Genomic DNA, 21,304 nt, shown 5'->3' with positions numbered 1-21,304 from the left:
TTCTTGTAGTTGTGAGAATGGATTAACTCTTCAACCTGATAGTTAACTGGATTGTTACACCAAAAGCGATGTGGTTAGGTTTTATCTAACTTTTAATCAGAAACTTTGTTGTGAACCAACTATACGAGTATACGGTTTTAGTCTATACAAAGGCATGACTGCTCTGTTTCTTAGACGATTATTTACGAATTAATTTATATCAATTCCAATGTGACAAAGCACTTAGGAAAATAGTTATCCGTTTTGTGCTTCATCGTCGACAAGTATTATCAAGTCATTAAGATAAGTAAACGAATTCATATTATTGATCTAGGGTTCTTCTATGTCAAAAAAATTAGTTCCATTTTTCTTTTTTTGATTTCCTTTTTATTTTTGTTTTATTTTCTTAAATATGTACATAATATATTTTCACTTTCTGTGAAAGTATTCCATAATAACAACAACAAAACATAATCTTTAAATCCTCCTAAGCATAACAAAAATTTTCACAAATCCAGATGTTTCTCTTTGGTGTGATGCATGGCTGGAAAAAGCGGAAATGGAAACAAAATTGGTTTTGGCGAAACGAAATTGGATGCAGAATTAAAATGATTGCGGTGGTGTTGTTGTTGTTGTTGCTGCTGATGACAGTAAAATTTTGTTTCATAAATTGAGCTCGAGGATTTTGCTAATTTTACGCTTTCATAATTGAAGTTGGAAAGCCGAAAATTATATTTAGCTTTCAATTTCTCTGCTTGCAACATCTGATGGTCTGCCGTAGCAAACCAATCCGAATGCACCATATACGGATCCAATTGCCAGAATTTATGAAACGAAATTGGCGGTTCAATCTGTAGCAGTGCAGGAGGATAATCATTGGGACGTGCCTTAAAATAAACAAATAAAAATACACAAGCAGATAAAATTTTATTTTATTTCATTTAATTTTCAATAAAATATTCCATTGAGTTTATTTTTTGAAAGAAAGCGCAATTCCAAAAAAAAAAAATAAATAAAATATTAAAGGAAAAGAAGCTCACTTGATGGAACCTTGGCGTGTGTATGGCACTCAATTGAAGTGAGTGCAAACATGAGCCCAAAATCATATCATCCGGTGCAGTTGCTGACGGACAAGTGCAATGCTGTAATATGAGTCGGACAACTGGAAGGCTCAATGCGATGCCACCACCGCCGGTGATGTAATTGAAGCCATCTTCTGCATACAAACGGTAGCCGTACCGCTCGCCAAGGTAAATATTATCGTGCGGATTGAAACAGCCCAGAATTTCACAAATACCAGCCACGCTGCAGAAGTAAAACAAAAAAAAAATATATATACTTCACTCCTGGACATATATCAGTGTGGAATAATTTTTAAACTATTTGTATAAAGGGAAATAACAAAATTTTAAATATAGCAAAAAACAGAAAAATTATCAAACACGTATAATATATTTTTATTTAAGAAAATTTATTAATTGCAAGAAAGCAATATGACCGCGTCCTTTGATGAAACAATTGAATCCTTGGTATCTTTAAGCAATTTACTTTGTTTACATTGAATTTAATTAATTTATTTTTTACGTTCTTATTTTTATTTAATTAAATTTTTTTATAATATTGAAGTTGGTTTCCTGCATAAAAATGCATTGCTGACATGTACGCAACCAAGTCCTCGCAGTCAGACATGTATATATACCACGGAGTTTTCGCCCATATGAAGGCCTCGCTGGTATTTAAATATCTCGTGACGTTGCACAAATTCAGAGCCTACCACGTGAATTTAAATATACAAAAATACTGTGAGGAAAAGAAGGTATACATTAAGCTATACATTCATGCAGAGGGCACATATAATCCTCACCATATGCAAGAGAAATCATAAAAGCAATAGCGCAAATAAAATAATCCTTAATACGATTTAATACGACTGAATAAAACGTGTAAATTGATATTTTATATTTTAAATCAGGAAAAAACCAATCAAAAGAATTCAATTATTTAATTAAAAAACGAGCAAATTAATTCTAAAAATAATAACATATTAATAATAGCAAATAACTATCTGCCCGCCTGAACAAATCATGAGTTATGCTACACTCTCTCTCAACTATTAACTATAAGTGTTATACCATATATTATATTTCGTTAAAGAACAGCCCAATGATTAACTGCCTGAATATTATACTTTGTCTTCCATCGTTTCTAGATTCTTGGTGTAAATTTTTTCTTTAAATTAGTCCCAAAAAGTTCAAAGTTTTAAATGCAATAATTCATTAAGCCTATGCATATCCTCTAGAAAGTGAGCAACTTTCTATTCTTTCTAGATTCTTAGTGTAAGTTTTATTTTTAAATAAGTCCCAAAACGGAAAGTCCAAAGACCTTGAATTATAAGTTTTTTATGATTTGTGAGTATGGTGGAATATTTCAATTTTGCTAAACTAATCACTCCACGAATTTGGATTCTAAAAATTCAATAACTTCAAATGCATTATTTTATTCAGTCCACGTATAATTGCTTAAAATATTCTGTTCAGATTTTCAATCTTTTCTAGATTATTGGTATAAATTTTATTCTAAAATTAGTCCCAAAATGTTCCAAAAGTGTCAAAGTGCATTATATTATTAAGTACACGCATAACTTTTTGAATACTCTGACCAGTTTATCAATCGTTTTAAAATCATTGGTGCAAAGTAAACCCCTAAATTAGTTTAAAAAATGTGAGTCCAAATTTCCAACTTTTTGGTGGAAAATAACTATTTTCATTTTGTAAAGAGGTTTTATCAAAAAATAGTGAACTATAACAACAAAAATTCGTTTTTATATTATTTTAATGAATTAAATTTTTGGCTGATCATACAGCTGTTTTGAGTGTTACCAAACACCCATCATCGGTGGTCTTGAAAGTAATTCTTGTATTTAATTACTCATAAATAATTTTTTGAGATTGCAAGTACCAGGAATCGAACTTGTGCCCTGTCAAATTTGAAGCTAAGAGTCAGCATATCTTAACCAACTGAACCAAAGCCGTACTTGACTTTTATGTTCGCACATTTTTCTGGAGTTTTGTTAATTTGCTGTGTTTATATTAGAACGAAATCATATACCACCAGTAGAATAATTGAAATAATTTATTATATTTTTTTTTTAATTGTTAAATTTTAAAACTATTCTGTTTGTTTCATTTTGTTGAACTGAACTCCCATCGAATTTCAATTTTAAAAATTTTAAAGGTACCAAATAGGGTCCTTTATTTAGATATATACTTCTCTAAAAGATATTTAACACATTTAAATTTAATCATTGAAGTACTTACCTTAACAAAGTGTCGTCATCGCAAAGAAATATCCATTGTATCGCACTCTTCATGGCTTCAGTCTTCTCCATTGTTTCAGAATTGTACACCTCATTAACTTGTAGATTTATACGTTCTATATCCTTCAATGCGAATCGCAATATGGCCAAAGTTTTGGAACAGTGGCCCGTTTCAACATTGGGCAAACCGACACTGATGGTTGGTACATTCGCATCTGCATAAAACATGAGTATTAGCACAAACCACACACACACAGACCTACGTGCCTAAGTACACAGAGAACAAAACGTAGAGGCATGAGAATCTGCACATGCAGTTCACAGCAAACATGAACACATATTCGTCTTTATTCGTCCTGACATTGCAGTTAAACATCTTGTTGTTGTTGTTATTGTTGTTGTAACAACAACAAGAGCATCATCAGTGAATACAAATCAAATCAATAAGGTATCAATATGGAATATTGTCAACACACATACTCAAAGTGTCCCTGTGTGTAGATGTGTGTTGCGTGTCGCTTAGAAGTGAGTGTACTGTTTATTTTTGCCAAGGTGGGTGAATGTGTGTATGTTATATATGTGTGAGTAGTGTAGACATATAAACTCATTTGGGTATTAAGAACACTTTTGAAAGTTTGGGCCACAATTGTCTCACCTCTGCCGGTGGTTTGTCGTGTTGATTTTGCTTAATTGATCGCCTTTATTGTGGCGAATACTTTAGAAAATAATTTCGAAAGTTCCACATAAGAAAGACTCCTTCGATATATTTTTGTGTTCAAAATTTGTTTGTTTATCTTAAAGTTTCTTATGTGGAAAAGTTTTAGCTTCTGTGTACTTTAATTGAGGTAAAGTTTTTCACCACTCACCGGCAACGTCACTGAAGTAACGCTTATGTACCGTGAAAGGACCCCAAGTTGCTTCAATTATTGGTATGCGTTCCGTATGAAAACGTTTGCAAGTCTTGATGGCAAAATATATTTCAGCACGTCTAACAGGTAGCTGTAAGATTATATATATGAAAACAAAATGAATTAAATCGAAAATAATTAGTTCTAATTTTGCCGAAATTCCAACAAATACGTTTATTTATTTCTCTCGCGTAGCTTTAGGTTTTAACCACACTCACCAATATACTTACATTGTAGGGGCCAACCTTAATTGATTAGGACAGCTGAAGCTGTGAACTCTGATGATGAGTTTGATAGAACCAGACTTACTTCACAAAGTGAAACTCTCCTAGTACCATTTATACTCCAAACAATATTGGTTCTTGCTAATTGTATTTAGTCTTACGATAGGCATTCCATACCTCGGGAATGTTCTAACCCTTTTCCCGTTTGGGTTGTATATTCAAATAGACTGAAAACATAGTTTCGAATTTAGTTTTTAGATTTAAAAAAAAAAGCGGGTTGGGAACTTGTCACCACGTCATTGCATATTAGTTCTGAATTTAGTTGAGTCCACAAATACATGAGGTTTTATAATATTTTATATTTCTTTTGGATTTTTCGATGCTAACAAGCTGTATCCTATCTTCCCAAACTATAGATCCCTATATTAGTATACGTAAGGTAGCATAAGACGTTATGTATCTGCATAAGGATTTTGCGTTATATTGCTTTTAGTGTCTCGTAGAATTTTATATAAATACTACTACGTCCTATACTGCTTACCATGTACACTATGCACTACATAACTTCTCTAACTTTGTTTGCATATGAGAACCATTTTTTAGATAGCAGATAATTTTTTCTTTTGCTGTGGTTCATTGAATTACTGGAGTTGAACTACATCAAGTATATCAAACGAGTGATAAAAATTCATTTTTTTCGGTACATTTAAAATGCTAGTAAAACAAGATTAACATTTTTATCTCGATAGTCGAAAGAATAACATAAAAAGGAAAAGTTTGTAAGGATTTTGTTGTAGCAGCGTATGCCCTCAAGTGACGACAAAATTGTATAAATAAGAAGAGGTATGAGAAGCGAAGGAATGCATAGCTTGAACACTAAAAATACTCACACATGTTGTCACATCCATTGGCTTGGCGTACATAGCACAAACTTGGTTAGAATCATCTTCACCAACCTTCTCGTTGTTAGCATTTTTGCCATTGTCAATGCCATTACTAATATTACTATCTCTTCGGTCGGTATTACTTTCACTTTCTGGCAATGTTAAAGTTTCAACTGCTAATGTGGTCGTGGCCAATGTTCCAGCTGTGTTTGCCTTTGGGCATATGTATGAAGCTTTTTTTAAAATCATTTTCAGCTTATTTTTCAAAGCTGCTCCCTTTTGTTTTTTCACGTACGGAGACTTAAATTCATAAGCTGACTGCAGCTCATTACTGTCAGTGTTCACATTGGTGGTTGCCCTGTTGATAACATTGGCGGCAAGGGTGCTGGTAACTTTATTGTCCATTATCGGCGCACCAGCACTGTTCATTTCTTCAAGACCTCTATAGCTGCTTCCTTCTTGTACCTGTACGTTCTCCAGAATATACAATGCCAGCTCATGTGCAGCATCAATTGTAAATTCTGCACGCCGTGGCTGGAACAACGTTGTGCCACCAATATTATTCCCATCTTTATGGGATGCCAAAGCCGCAACTGTGCTGTTGTTTTGTTGTTAAATTATTTTTCAAAAATGTATGAAATAAAATTAGAAGGAAATAAAATTAAATTTTTTCAAAAATTCTCAAATATCAGGACATTTCAGGTGTGCATGTGTGCGGAGTTGCACTCATATGGTATATAATATTCTTAAGATTTTCTTAGACATTGTTTAACAATAACATTGGCTTTTGCATCCTTAATGAAGCAGCATTTCACATGAGACAATTTCACAACATGGCACAGCTCAGCACAGCACAGCACAGCAGAGCTTGACGCAAAGCGAGGGGGCCATCAAATTGGTGAGACCACCACTTACCTTTTGAAAAGCGTTGCGGTGAAAATGACACCAGAGCGCAGCATTGGATAGGGAAACCAACGTGGATTTTCAAAGAATGCGAAGTGATGAATTATGGTTGCCTCTTGATCATATAAGGCATGTCCAAGCAAAAGTGGCTGAAATTAAAATTATTTTATATAAATTAAAACATTTTGTGTTACATTTTAAAAATATTAAAGTAAAATATTTCACGAAAGTTGGAACTTAACTGCAGTTGCAGTTGCTGACTAGAAATAACTATATTATAAAAACATAACTATTATATTAAAAAATAAATTATGAATTGTAAACTGTTATAGGTATATTGAAAAAATATATATAGCCGATATCGCTAGAATTAGGAATTTGAATAACTGTATATGGGCGATTCTTTCACAAATCAGACGGATTTTGACAAAAAATGACCTCATCACCTCCGTTTAGTTTAGGCTGTTTAGTTCATTTCATAAACTTAGAAGACCCGTATCTCGGGAAAAAATTTAAAAATGTTTTTCCTAGGAGATATGGACCCACTTAGTTTTAAGAATTAGCATTGTAAGTGCACTATGTCGTCGGTATACTCTAAAACTTTAAGGTGTTGGTTGAATTGAAATGAGATTTTGCCATTAGCTCTAATGGAAACTTTGAGCGCTGTGTCTATTATTACTGTAAACAAGATTGGTGATAAGAGGCACTCCTGCTTTATTCTCGTCAACGTAGAAAAGGGTTCGCTTATTTTTCGGCATGTAAAACTCGTGCCTTCGAATCTTTGTATAACATTTTTATAAAGTTTATAATTTTTATGGGAACTCCTTTATCTTCAAGTGCATCCAAATTCGCACTTATTAGGAGAGCGTCGGAAGCCTTTTCCAAATCTATGAAAATAAAAAACAACGGAGTGTTGTATTCGTTACATTGATCGATAATGAGCCATAGGCTGTTAATGTTGTCACTGCATGAACGATTTGCACGAAAGCCTGCTTTTGTTCCTTTTTTAGTAAACGATCCAGTGGTTGTCGTATACGGTTAAGTATAATCTTGTTGAAGATTTTATTGATTGCAGGTGTAAGAGCGATTCCTGTTCAGTTATAGCAAAGTTTTAGAACCCTCTGTTTAGGGATTTTTACTATTAGGGTTTCGCTCTAACTTTACGGTATAGTTTCAGATTGTCATATATCCTTAAACAGTGGTCTCAAGATTTCAGCGACGATGCGTGCATTTCCTTTATAAAATTCTGCTAGAAAGTTGTCCATTTCGGCGGTCTTCCTATTTTTTAGTTGGTGTATAGCTTTTTCAATTTCGTCCAAGCTAGGCGTTTCGGTGGAAATAGATCTTAAAGGGTGCGTAACGATTGGTCGGCGAGTATATTTTTTTCATATCTCCGATTCGAGCTACGGATTCGGCTTCTGTAACAAAGTTATTGAAGAAAGTATGTTTATCATTTCTGGCTTGCTTCTTAACTTCTATTACTAAAACTCTGTGTTTTGCGTTCAGATGACTTATTACTGCGGGGTCGGTTGCATTTTCTAGTATCTGCTTTACCGTGCCTCTTTGAATTATTTTCTGTCAGACCTCTTGGGACAACTATTCCTTTTCTGTTAATTTTTTTTTGCCGATAGTGGCGTGTCTTTATGACGAAAGAAACTATTTAAAAGTTAGACGGATTCGAATAGCAAAGAAAGAAAGGACAAAGACAAAAATTTTATTTGATTTATTGAAATTTGGCTGACCATACAACGCTGTTTCGAGTATTGCCAAGAACTCTTCATCAGTGGTCTTTGATACTGTGCGTGGCTTAAGACAAGGTGATCCCTTATTATATGATATTTTCGTCAAGGAAATAATAATTTCACAAATGTGTCCAGCTTCTTGCTTACGCCGACAACATTGACATCATTGGGTGTAGCAAGCATGATGTAACAGTTGATTTCGAATCTGTCAAGGATTTAATTTATCTTGGCACCGTCATGACAAATAAGAAAGATGTTAGCCTGGACATTAGACGAACAATCACTATTGCTAATGGGTGTTACTATGGACTCAGGCATTTGGGATGTAAAGCTCTCTCTCTGCAAACGAAACTTACGTTCTATAGGTCGATCTTTCTTCCTGTGCTTCTGTATGGTGCAGAAGCATGTACGTTATCACGGAATCATGAAGCAGTTGTGGAAGTGTTCGAAGTTTTTCGTAAGATCTTTGGTCTTCTATGAGTTGGCAACGATTACCGTACACGAATGAACCGCGGGTTGTACGAGCTTTATCGGGATATTTAAATAACTCAGAATGGATGAAGATGCTACAGCGAAAAAGGTATTTGAAGCAGTAGTTGGAGGAATAAGATGTGAAAGTAGTTTCTCCGATGAAGTGATCAAGTTGAGGAAGCATTAATCGGACTTGATGTAGGAGACTGAAGAGGGCGCGCATGCAGCAGAGGCACTTGGAGAGATATGCTGCGTCAAGGCAAAACTTCGTAACGGATTGTTATGGTCAGACAAATAAGTAAGTAAGTAAAGTTGGAGGAAGGTTTTCTAATTAAAATTAAATTTTTACAATAATAAACTTTATGAAAATAATATTAACATGAACAGTTTTAAAATTACTAAAAAAATCAAACAAAAATAAAATTGCACTTAAAATTATATAAAATAAGAAATATTTTACTTGGAACAGGTTCCATAAAACAGTTTCAATATTAAAATAAATACTTCCGTTTTTGCATTACATTGTGGGTTATTTAATTTTTTGTATTATTCCGTTTCATCATTGAATCAATTTCATTCAATGTATATAACAGTCATACCTCACCAACCTACCTACCTCAGTGTGGTTTTCCTGTCTTAGTTTCTCTAAAAGTTGTTGCAGCGCGATGTGTGTACTGTCCTCGCACAGGATAATCCACTTTGTATTGTCACTGACAATGTAACGAGACAGATACGGCAATGCGGTCAGTAAGCTCCAATCTCCAGGGTGATTGAATATTTTATGTAGTATTTGCACATTGATTAGATAATCCAAGGATATTGCATGCGATTGGCTGATGATGTTATTGCGAAGTTTGGTACTTAATTGGTGATGGTAACTATTGTCTTGACTAGTGATGAGTATTAGCACTTCTATTGGAGCTGCAAACAAAGTTTTAAGAAAATTCAAATTTAGTCGTAAAGAAGAAGGTAAAGTTTTCTTTTATAAATTTTTTATAACATTTAATTTAAGTTGCTGGTCTTATTTTGGTGTTTTGCTGGTTCAGTATTTCAAAAAGTCATTAATAATTCGGTTCCCTTGTTTTATATGCAATTGTCTTTGTACTTTGGCATATTCAGTATTTATAATTCTGCACGTGACCTGTTAACAAATATTTCGAGACCATTTCGCTACATTATTTCATGCTCCATTAATGATATTTTTTAACTGCATTCACTTAAAAGCAATAAAAACAAATATTAAATATCTCAACATCATCATTAGTGATACAGATGTTCTTATATTTTTATATAATTTAAAACATGCCTAAAAGAAGCGAGTATGTACAATAAAAATTTATATCATATTTTAACTATTTCATCCGGTCGAACTTGATAGCACAAAAAGTATATTAAAATATTACAATACTTAAATAAAAAATAAAATTCTACATATTAAAATAAGATTTAAATTACTTCATACCGAAAAAGTAGAATCTTGATTAAATAAAATGATATGACATGATATGGCATGATAACCGAAGAAATTGTGACAGCAGGAATCTTTTGTTAGTTTTATTTCATCCAATTTATTACACTTACAAATATGAAGTGTCCAACTGTACAGAATCTTTTTTTTATTATTTTAGGTTGCCTTATATTATATTTAAATAGCTGGTTTCTCTAGATTTCACTCCACTAATGTTCTTGCACAATATATTGTTTTAGTAACCATCCTGGCCGTCTAGTTGCATTCGTAATCTGCAATATTTTCCTAAACGCATGATCTTCTGGTCTTGTCATGACATAATCGTATCGGTGGAGACCAGATTTTCACAGCATTGGATGGATTGGAGAATAAACTAAACAAACTGGTATGATTCCAGCATTGCGGTAAATAGTCTTGGGCTATCACTTCACAGTGTTTGTTAAAAAGTCGTTGCTTTGACTGACTTAAACTTTGTGTGGATGACCGTTTCTTCTGCTGTCATGGAAATTATAATTTAGAATTTTATCAGTAATGTCTTCTGACAATAATTGTCTAAATTTTTTTGGGTTCATTTCTTCTATTAACATTTTGTAAGTACTTCTTTTTTACTCTCCACTCTCCCTTGTTCTGTGTTTTGGCTACACCTATTGAGTAGAATAGAATCAATTTACATATATGCTTCAACGTTGAGGAATGCAAACAAATTGTCTGAAAAATGTAGTTAATTGACGAAATAACGGCAAAAAACAGATGTTTGAGCTTCGTACTCTGGACGGCCTCTTGACGAAATACGAAAGCGGTAATCTCAAGAGGGCTAACCGACGGACGTTGTGGGGATTTTAGTGGTATGAACTGGGCTTTCGATTGCTTTGCACCTCGTTACAAAAAATAAATAAAATAAATTACTTATATGCTTTCACTTTTGAAAGATAACTATTGGAAATTACTCTCTCAATTGTTTTTCAATATAAGAAGCCAAGTTAAACAGTGCTATTACAATGGTTTCTGCTAATGTTTTACTCAGGACTTGCTTTTCGTCGTTTATCAATATGAGCTCAAGTAATTTTAGAAATTTTTAAATTTAGAAAAGTTTTTTTTATTTTTTAATAGATAATAGAAAAACTATATTTCAACATTATTTTCACAAAATTATAAACTGATTAAGTATTTGAAAGTTTATTTATAATTACTGGGAAGCAGAAAGACACTAGCTTTCTGTGTTTTACTATTTGTTTTAAATAAATGCCAATGAATCTGTACACAAATCTATAAGAACTAGTTTAGCTATACATTTTGAGACTTTAAACTAGTTACTTCACAAATAAGTCTCTTATCAATAACAAAAGAATTGCCACCAAACTATACTAACTATTTTATAGAATCATTATATGACTATTATGAAATGAAACTCTTGTATTATCGCTTTATACTTTTGTTGCTTCTCACTATTCCTATATTCTATTTAGATTTTTGATTTAGCTTTTCTAGAAGCAAATATGTTATGGAATATGAGTTCAAACTCTAGATCGGTAAGAGGCCATATGATTGTATTGTTATAGTTTAATCAAATTATCCGATATTATTGATCGCCAAAGACTATTCAAAAGACTGCTACTGAATAGTAATTATTGTTATGGATTTCGAAAAAATTGTTATAAAAATGCTTAGGTTACACACAGATTTATTGTGTATATTTAATTTATATTCCAACTGAAGTAATAATGTATGTATATATTATTTGAGCCAACAGATGTAATTAAATTGAAAACTGTCTTACGTTTATTCTCATGTAAGCATATACGAATACAACTAATTAAACTATGATGAATTGACAGATATACAGTAGGATTCGGCCGTGTTCTATAACCACTTCAAATGCAAAAGTTATATAAAACGGTAAGTACACTTTATATTTTAGTAACAGAAACTGTTATATAGTTTATGCAGAGACACCTGATGTTTGGGTACCACATAAATCAATGCATAATAATTTGATTGACCAAATTACCATCAGTAAAACGCAATGAAAAACATATCAAATGCGGGAATATTCAACGCAAGCGATCATAATCAAAAGCTGGTAGCCTTCTACGAAGGACTTCAAAGCTTGAATTGATGACAACCAAGGTTATATTGAATATATGATGGGATTAGAATGGAATCGCCTATTACGAGCTGTTTTAATTTAGTGCAAAAGTTAATTCGGTTTTGTCTGTCGCTCATAGTTCGATCCCTGGAAAGAATCAATCAAGGAAAAACTATCAGAATTAGTCAATACAAAAAGAATTGCATTGGATTCTGACAATAACAGACTACACACAGCTTTAGTGACTCAAAAGAAATTAATGCAACTGTTCTTGCACCATCTGATTACCATTTGTTTTGGTCTCTGTCAAACTCTTTTAACGGGTAAAATGGTTGGATCAAAAAGAGACGTTGAAAATCATCAGACCGAGTATTTCGCTGATAAACCATAGAAGTTATATAGCGATGCAATTATAAATCTAGACGAAAAATGGCAAAATATTATAAATAATAATAGCCAACATAAACTTTATTAAAATTATTTTCCAAAAAAAAATATTTGATCAAAAATTTACTAAAAAAAACAGTGGAGATTTTCTATAACATCTAATATATATATACACATGTTGATAGTATTTTAAACTTACCTGAAGCTAATGTAAGCGTCAGCATAATCACAACTATTAATGTGTGTAAATAGTTCATCATGTCTATGAAACTGTTCTGCAAAAAAAAAATAAAGAATCTGTAAAGTAAAAATCTTGTTTTTTTTATTTAGATGGCAACATGGAATGATAATTATAAACTGATAAACAAACTAAAAATTTTCATCCTGCACTTGTAGTATATAACATATATTTAAAAGTGCATTCCTGCATATTCAAATGAAATGCTAATGAGTTAAATTCTTGTGTGAAATCTTTAAAATTAGAGTCTTTCAAAAGCTACGCTATTAATCACATGTGTTATATATGCTAAGCCCTACACATCAATTTATCTCTTTTACATACTATGTCACATATATGTTTCGAAAGTTGGTAGTCGTTACTTAAAACTGCATATTGCACTGGCTTCACACCTTACTTTGTACTTAAATCCAATTAGGAAGTCAACTTGACTAATTTGCATTAAAAAAGGCACCTGAAATCTTATTAAAAAGCATCATTGAATCAGATTTAGAACTCTCCTCTACACATATGCGATTATGTTTAACAAAATGTACAAAATATGACAAATTTTCAAGTAGACATACGTTTGTCCGTACCACCGTGCGTATGAGTAACATTTTTCTTTCAAGTGTGTAATTTTATTTACAGTCTCATGATTTATTATCATCCATATTCCATCCATATGTAAGCTCGTGCTTGCCACATGATGTATATTTATTTATTTTATGTTTGCAATTTCCACTCTTTGTGGTTTGAATTTTGAAGTGTTATTTTACTTCAACACTTATGTGTGCATTTCGTAGATATCTTGCTACTTCCATCCTGTTGCTGTTCATCAATTTTGCATTCGTTAACTACGTACATGAAGCCCACACCTGACAGATTCTAAGGCCAAACTGAGTTCAACTTGCAGTTTCAAATTGAAATTGCATTGTTGTTGTTCAAAATATATGAGTTTGGGAGTCTTGCTGACTATTTGACAAAGGTTTGTTGCTTTCACACAATCTTTCAATGTATACACATTAAGGTTTTATCTGGCCCCAAAGGAAGTAACTCGACAATGTGTCGATAATTAAGTTGCAAACCAAATTCAATATCTTCAATACCAAATCTATTATCATTCAACATTTTTATCTTTTGAAACTGAGTGTAATGGTAGGATATAGACAAAATAGATAGGTGCAATCATGTGAACTTCAGATAATATGTTGAATTTGTCTTAGAGATCAAGAATACTTAATATTTATTAAACTAAGTTAAGACTATTAAATTTTCATTTTAAAAATGTTGATATTTATTTTAAAAATAAAAAAATTTATTTTTAAATAATTTATTTTAATTATAATTTTTTAATTAATTTTTTTTTTAATGAATTTTTAATTATTAATATCTTCACTTAAAATAAAATAATCTCAATATACTTTTTAATAAAACAAAATATATTTAAATCTTAAATATACTAAAAATCCGATTATATTATTAAAAGATAAATACATAATATAGAAATATATATTACCATATTTTTAAAAAAATTATAGTCATATCGATATTTAGGCAGCTATCCTAACAAAAGAAATTAATTATAAAAAAAATAACAAGTAAACAAGCTACAGTAGGCTTTTTTGCAAGATCTGTTTTCTTTAAATAGATAATTATGTTATAAATCAATTTCTTATTATTTAGTTAAGAAATAAGATTAAGCATAGTATATATTTTATAGTAAATTTTATAAATCTAAAATATAAAATTGTTAACGAGTTTTATTTACTTGGCGACGGAAAAATTCATTCTCATCATTTTTACCATTAAAAGAGAAAACTGCCTTTTATTGAATCTTGTCAGTTGTCCCTTTTAAATCTATGTATTCCTGTGGTACCAAAATCGGCCATTATTCGAGCTCAAGTGGGCTTTTTGGAAACAAGACTGCTACTCCAACCTACCTACCTAACTAACTTCCTAATGAGTATCGGTATTAAATATATTGGCATGCATTTAGATTGCAGATTTTTAAGAAAAAAATATCTTCAAGCAATAAAAAAATTTTATCTGAAAACAAAAAAAAGGTTGCTGCTGGATCTAAGATCTAAATCAAGTATTCGTAATGAAATTTTCTTATACTTTTCTATTACAGTACCAAACTAGACATATGAAATACTGTAGATATATAAAATATTCAGAGAATTAGAAAGTACTAATAACAGAGGCTTTAAGGTTGTTTCATACTACGCGAGTTAATGTTTATTACCTGTTCAACCTTCTGAAGTTATTACTGTTCTATATCTGTTTGATGGTTTTAACTTCTTTTACAATCTTCTGGTGTAAGAGGGTTAATTGAATCCTTAAATTTTTACATCAAAACTTTTGTGTTCAAAAAATATATGAGGAATTTCGAAGAAGCTTTCGTATTATCATCAAATTATTTTAGTCGTTTCTCGTTATTCCCATTTTCACTCAAATTTTTTAATGCAACTGCTTTGAGAGCAAAACTGAAATATGAATGTGTACCCTAAGTAATCCTACGTTAGTGGTCTGAAGTGCGTATTAACCAACTTGATAAGCATCATCTTTGCTTCTAGATACGCACATATACTTCATAGAAAGTGTTTAAAATAAAAATAACAATCGAAATATAATATCCGAAAGTTGAATTATATTGTCCGTTAAGTTTATTACCAATTTCAAACGACTACTGCTTTAAAACAAGATTGATAAGTTATCATCGGTATGGATTTAGGAAAACTCAGAAGAAAATGGTCACATCAAATACATCAAATTTGAAATATCTTTTTTAATGTAAATCAAGAAATCGAGAAGGGAAAAAAAATGGAATTTCGATTTAAATTTGGTCATGGTGACGAGGCTATCGGAACCCCGTTACATTTGTAGCGTTTCTCAGTAGTAAGGTCAAAATTTTCGCTTATTAAGATTTATGAGTAAAAAATAGAAAAAACAAACCAAAATAGTAGTAAACTTAGGAAAATGATAATTGTGATGTAACTCTCTATATAACATGCCTTTTGGTTGTGACCAAAAAGATCGTAGAATTGTCATGACCATTTAACATGTGACTGCTGTTGATATGTTGATAGTTGATAGACATGCTGTGTATACATAATATATTTTTCAATAAAGTCGAAAAAATGCTGTATTGCTTTGATAGTTATCAAATAACATGATATATAATTAAAATTATTACAATTTATTTAACCTACTGGTAGACAAAAATAAATTTAAAGTTTTCAATTTACTTCTCAGGGAATTTGACATTTAAATTTATTGTTATTAAAGCATACAGCAAACAAATATATCATAATAAAAGAATATCCAGGCAGGGTACGATAACCACTTGTTTTCCATGCCCTCTTTAAACGAAAAATTTATATTAAAAATAAGTACAGTTCATATATATCGCCTTTACTCTTATATAGTTTACGAACTATTAAAATGCAATAAAGTTGCTTTAATGTTGCTTTGAAGAGCTGCATTACAGCACTTTAATAGTTTAAATTCATTCAATTTTATGTCCGAATATGTCGCTGTTGTTTTGTTTAAATATTAACTGTTAGCAGAAAACAAATGTTTAAAATATTCAGTTTACACGGATGTGGTGGCTTAGTAGATGTAATGTTTCTGACACCTATGTCGTTGGTAGCGTCAACATATAGCTCTAAAATGTTGCTAACATCGGAGTCAGCAATATGGCGCTCAAGTTCACAAGTACGCAAATATTACAGGCTGAAGAATCATGTACACAATCAATGTCTATTCAATTATATGGGCAGTTAGAAACGGTCGACAGATTTGTAGCAAACACTTTATAAATATATGAAAAGGCGGGACTGAAAGCTTAAAGTTTTTGAAGTTTTGCAATAACATAAATAATAATAATAGTTGAAAGTAGAAGAGATTATAGAAAAATTGTAGAATAACTTGAAGAATAAATAATTAAATAAATTGTAGAAAGTGTACTTGTGCAAAGATCTTTTAATTAAAAAATACATTATTACAATCATGAACCAAATAACAGTAACAGTGGTGCTAACAATATTCTAAAGTTACTAATATTCTAAAGTTAAAATTGCATTTAAATTTATACGAAAAATATTTTATGTGGAATATGTCCAATGAAACGGTTTCAAGATTAAAATAACTATTTCCGTTGTTGGATTGCATTGTAGATTATTTAATATTTACTGTCCTGTCCTCTATGTAGTTTATCTGTTAAAGAACTCACTTTGTGTAATTCCCTCTCTCTGAACAGTCCAACTTTAGTTATAAGTTTTAATTAAATTTTTAAACATTATAAACCAAATTTATTAACTAAGGATATAAGCTTCTTGTTTACTGATGTATTGAAGTTAACGTCTTATGTACTGCCGTAAATAGAATTGGTGTGTTTATATGCAGAAGTCTTTTACGTCCTACTTGCTCTGTTTTCTTTGCTAAGCATAAAGTCATATATTAGGTTATCGTCTACAGTATTCACAATCAAAAATAATGTTTTAATATTACTGAATTTCAATCGTGGATTTCAAATTCGATGACAAAATAAATTAGTTTGTTAAAGATAAGAACTGTGATTTATATATTAGCTAAATAACTGTGACTTGTAGTCCACTACTAACATCATCAAGACGTTAGGTTAGGTAAAATTAGGTGAAGTGGAACAAATTCTTTTAAAAATGCCCTTTAGATACCACATTCCTCGTAACAGCGAGCAGAATAATGGTTATATTAGAACCAATTGTCTTTTTTCGAGCGCCGGTATATATGTACAAGAGAACATATCACTGGACAAACCGAGCATTGGTGACATGCCTCCTAAAGTCCAGTGCCCTGTTAAAATACAGCAAAACATTATAAAACATAGCAGAAAATCATGCAACTCTTCTAAAGTGTGGGTATATGTTACCTTGAAATATAATGTATCTTTTTCAAATCCTCTACGATAGTGGTGAGTGCAAATTTCTATACATTTTCGTACGAAATGATGAATTTTTATCTGCTACAGTCGTGTCAGATCAAAGCTTTTTATTATTAACTGGAAGAAATTTGTTTAGGATGAAACCTGCATTCTAATGTAGAATGACTCATGTTTAGGAGTTGAAGAAACGTAAGACTAGTCGTATTCATAAAAATATTGTGCCCCGGATATTAATATTAAAAATACTGTTTATTTACATGTACATTGTGACCGAAAAGCTTCCGGAAATTTTAAATAAAACGCAAAATTCTTAATCTTCATCAATATTTATTTTATCTCCTTCAAAATATGCTCCATTAGAAGCGATACACAAATGCCAACGTTTCTTCCAATCATCAAAAAATTTTTTATAGGCGCTTTCCGGTATGGCTTTGAGTTCCCTCTGCGAATTCTGTTTTACGTCTTCTATGGATTCAAAACGCGTTCCTCTGAGTGGTAATTTGAGGTTGGGAAACAGGAAAAAGTCACACGGTGCAAGATCAGGTGAATACGGTGGCTGTTCGATGGTATTTATTGAATGTTTGGCCTTAAAATCGTTGATAATGTTGAACAAATTGAGGTGAATCGGAACAAGCCGGGCGTTGACACGTCGCATACACAAATTGTCCACCAAAATCAAACGAGCCATCTCACGACCGATGCCTAGCTCTCGTGCTATCTCTCTAACACTCACATGAGGATTTTTGAACACGATTTCCTTTGCCTTTTCAATGTTTTCGTCGGTGGTAGAGGTCGAAGGTCGTCCAGAACGCGGCATGTCTTCGACGGTCGTACGACAGTCCTGAAAGGCTTTGTACCACTCATAAACTTGAGTTTTCGATAAAACTGATTCCCCATAAGCCTTTTGTAGCATTCGCAACGATTCTGCACACGAAATTTCGTTCGAAAAACAAAATTTGATGCAAACTCTTTGTTCAATATTTTTTTCCATTGTTTTTTTCGCAACGCACTACTGAGGTGAACTGGTTTCAACAGCTGCCGTAAACGAACTGTCTGACAGATCGCGCTCATTTTTGGCATAGTAATTAAGGACAGTGCTGCCAAACTACATAAACTTAAAATATCGAAAAATATACAGCGCGCGAATTTTAAATGAGAACCTCCGAAAACCTTTCGGTCACAATGTAAGTTTTAAAATAAATATATAGGAAATTGTGTGGAATTCTAACAAATGTATGAAGAAAGCATGTAAGAAAAGAATTCTAAAGAGAGTGCAACACATTCTATAGTGTTATAAATTATAATATATATATAAATCATATATATTATAATATATATATTTTTTATATATATTTGTATATTGATATTAGTCAATTGATATTAGGTACTAACTACCTACAAATCGCAACAGAGTTTACAAGTTTATTTGAAAAAAAGCTAAAAACTTGGTGTTGTAGAATTGAGGTTTTTTATACATAATATTTTAGTGGATTTATTTAGAGAAAATTAAATGCGAATTCTGGATTAACACTAGCATGACTTTCTCATTATTACATTCCTAGATTGAGTTTTACACATAAGAAAGAATATATAAACCATGCAACAAATAATGCTTCTATAACAGAATAGTATTGAAATTTAACAATTAAAAATAAAAAAATATAATTAATTAATTCGATTATTCTACAGCTGATTTACGATTTCTTTCTAATATAAACACAGCAAGTGAATTTGTTAATAAAACTTTCACAGCAAATAAATAAAACTCCAGAAAAATGTGCGAACGTAAAAGTCAAGTACGGCTTTGGTTCAGTTGGTTAAGGAGCGCTTGATTCTTAGCTTCAAATTTGACAGGGCACGAATTCGATTCCTGGTATTTGCATTTTCAAAAAATTATTTACAAATAATTAACTACAAGAATTATTTCCAAAACCACTGATGATGGGTGTTTGGTAATACTCAAAACAGCTGTATGGTCAGCCAAATTTCAATTAATTAAAATTAATTAAAAAAAAAAGAATTATTAATTGGTACAAATTAGGAGTCATTAATTAGTATTTAAACTTAAAAAAAATCAAGTTGATATCTTTTATACTTTTGTATTCATTTTTGGCTATAACTGCGTAACTTATATCACTTTTTCTAATAACTTCTTATTAATAGCTTATTGCCAGATTTATTTAATTGTTGTTTAATCACTGATGTAAGTATTAATGTTATAACAAATCGTTTTTAAAAATTTAATTATTATAGGAATAGTACAGGACTGTCCATAATGTGGTCCGCGACTTATTTCTAATCTACCAAAATTAGGCAAATTTTTCTTTATTATATTTTAGTAACATCACATTATTTAAGTTTTGTGGTATCCACAAATAAATGAATTAAAATTTTTTAATTAATTTATTATACTTCACTTTAATTTACTTAGTTGATAAAGACTTTAGTATATATATCTTTGTACAACTGGTTCAAAAACCTTGTAACCAGGGCCGTAAGTCTTTATATTAAAAATAAAATATTTTTTAATTGTAAAAGAATTGTTAAAGATAAATTAATGAAGAATTAATAAAACTAAATTTAATATTATCGCCTCGTTTTCATTTTTCTTCGAAAAAATTGTAAACGTATTTATTTATTTCTACGGCCCGTTAATCTATTCAGTGATTTGTATTGGCCCGTGATCTTATCTGATCTGGACAGTCCTGATATAGTATGTATAGTATGTGTTTTTTGTTGCTACTAGAAGAAAAACTTAAAACTTTTCAAATTGCTTATGAAGAAAAGTCATAGATCGTATGCGATGCTTTCTTTATTAATTAATTAAGTGCAGCTCACGAAATATGTATTTGCCGTATATTTGCTCACGAAAATTTGAAATAAAATTGAATTTATATGGATTTGGTCTGTTTTCTATTAGTTGTTTTGTATTGGCAAAGAAGCAAGTAAAATTCGCACACATAAATTAATTGGATTTATTCAATTGACCACAATTTCAATTTCAATTTCAATGTTAAATTCGAGGTGCTTTGGACTGCACCTCGGGCTGATGTGCATGTACCGACCTCAAGTTATTTTGTTGAATTTATTCAATTCAATTGGATTCCCACAACACAAAACAACACATTGCAATTTTATTGAATATACAAATTATATAAAATATTCCATAAATCGAATATTGTGTTTTTAAGTAATTAATATTCAAATTTACTCTCAATATATTTTTAAATAATTAAATTAAATTTCAGAATTTTGAACAACAAACAAAAATATTTTTCTATGCAAAATTTCCAAACAGATGAAATTTTTTTTTTTTTTGATTTGGAAATAATTAAAAAATATTTAAAAAATATTTTAAAAATATTTAAAAAATATTTTAAAAATATTTTAAAAATATTTAAAAAATATTTTAAAAATATTTTAAAAATATTTCAAAAATATTTAAAAATAACAAAGCGCACCTTTTTACAATATTTGTAAGTGTTTTTGTCGTAGTAAAAATATTTGCTTAATATATAGAAATAAATCTCTTATCGTTATTATCGGCGCGAAATATGGCACGTGTTGGTTACGTTATAGCATTTGACCTCATGGCCACGTCCCGACTACGTACTGAACAAGGCGGCAAGGCAAACTTAACTGAGGCGGCAACAATTCCGAAATTGTTTTGAAACTATCGTTTACTGTGTTAAACATCTGCTGTCCGTCCGCTATCATCTGTTGGGCTGATGCAGTACCATATATATTGAAAGAGCTAAACTTACACTCAATACAATGTATACAGGGTGTTTG

At 31.1% G+C, this 21,304-nt stretch overlaps 1 protein-coding gene across 1 annotated transcript; it reads right to left on the bottom strand.

Moving 5' to 3' along the window:
* Positions 1-422: 422 nt before the first annotated feature.
* On the bottom strand, positions 423-21,149 carry LOC119690123 (beta-1,3-glucosyltransferase). Its single transcript, XM_038105115.1, has 9 exons — positions 20,974-21,149; positions 12,568-12,643; positions 9,044-9,348; positions 6,227-6,363; positions 5,318-5,909; positions 4,162-4,294; positions 3,297-3,510; positions 1,020-1,284; positions 423-866 (listed from the first exon to the last, which is right to left on the bottom strand). Exons 2-9 carry the CDS (start codon positions 12,626-12,628, stop codon positions 486-488), a joined length of 2,088 nt encoding a protein of 695 aa, XP_037961043.1. The 5' UTR covers positions 12,629-12,643; positions 20,974-21,149; the 3' UTR covers positions 423-485.
* Between the last annotated feature and the right edge of the window lie 155 nt (positions 21,150-21,304).

The sequence above is a fragment of the Teleopsis dalmanni genome, chromosome X (assembly GCF_002237135.1).
Source record: "Teleopsis dalmanni isolate 2A chromosome X, ASM223713v2, whole genome shotgun sequence".
Classification (NCBI taxonomy): domain Eukaryota; kingdom Metazoa; phylum Arthropoda; class Insecta; order Diptera; family Diopsidae; genus Teleopsis; species Teleopsis dalmanni.
The sequence above is the reverse complement of the archived record's forward strand: the minus strand, read 5'-3'. Positions and strand labels throughout refer to the sequence as shown.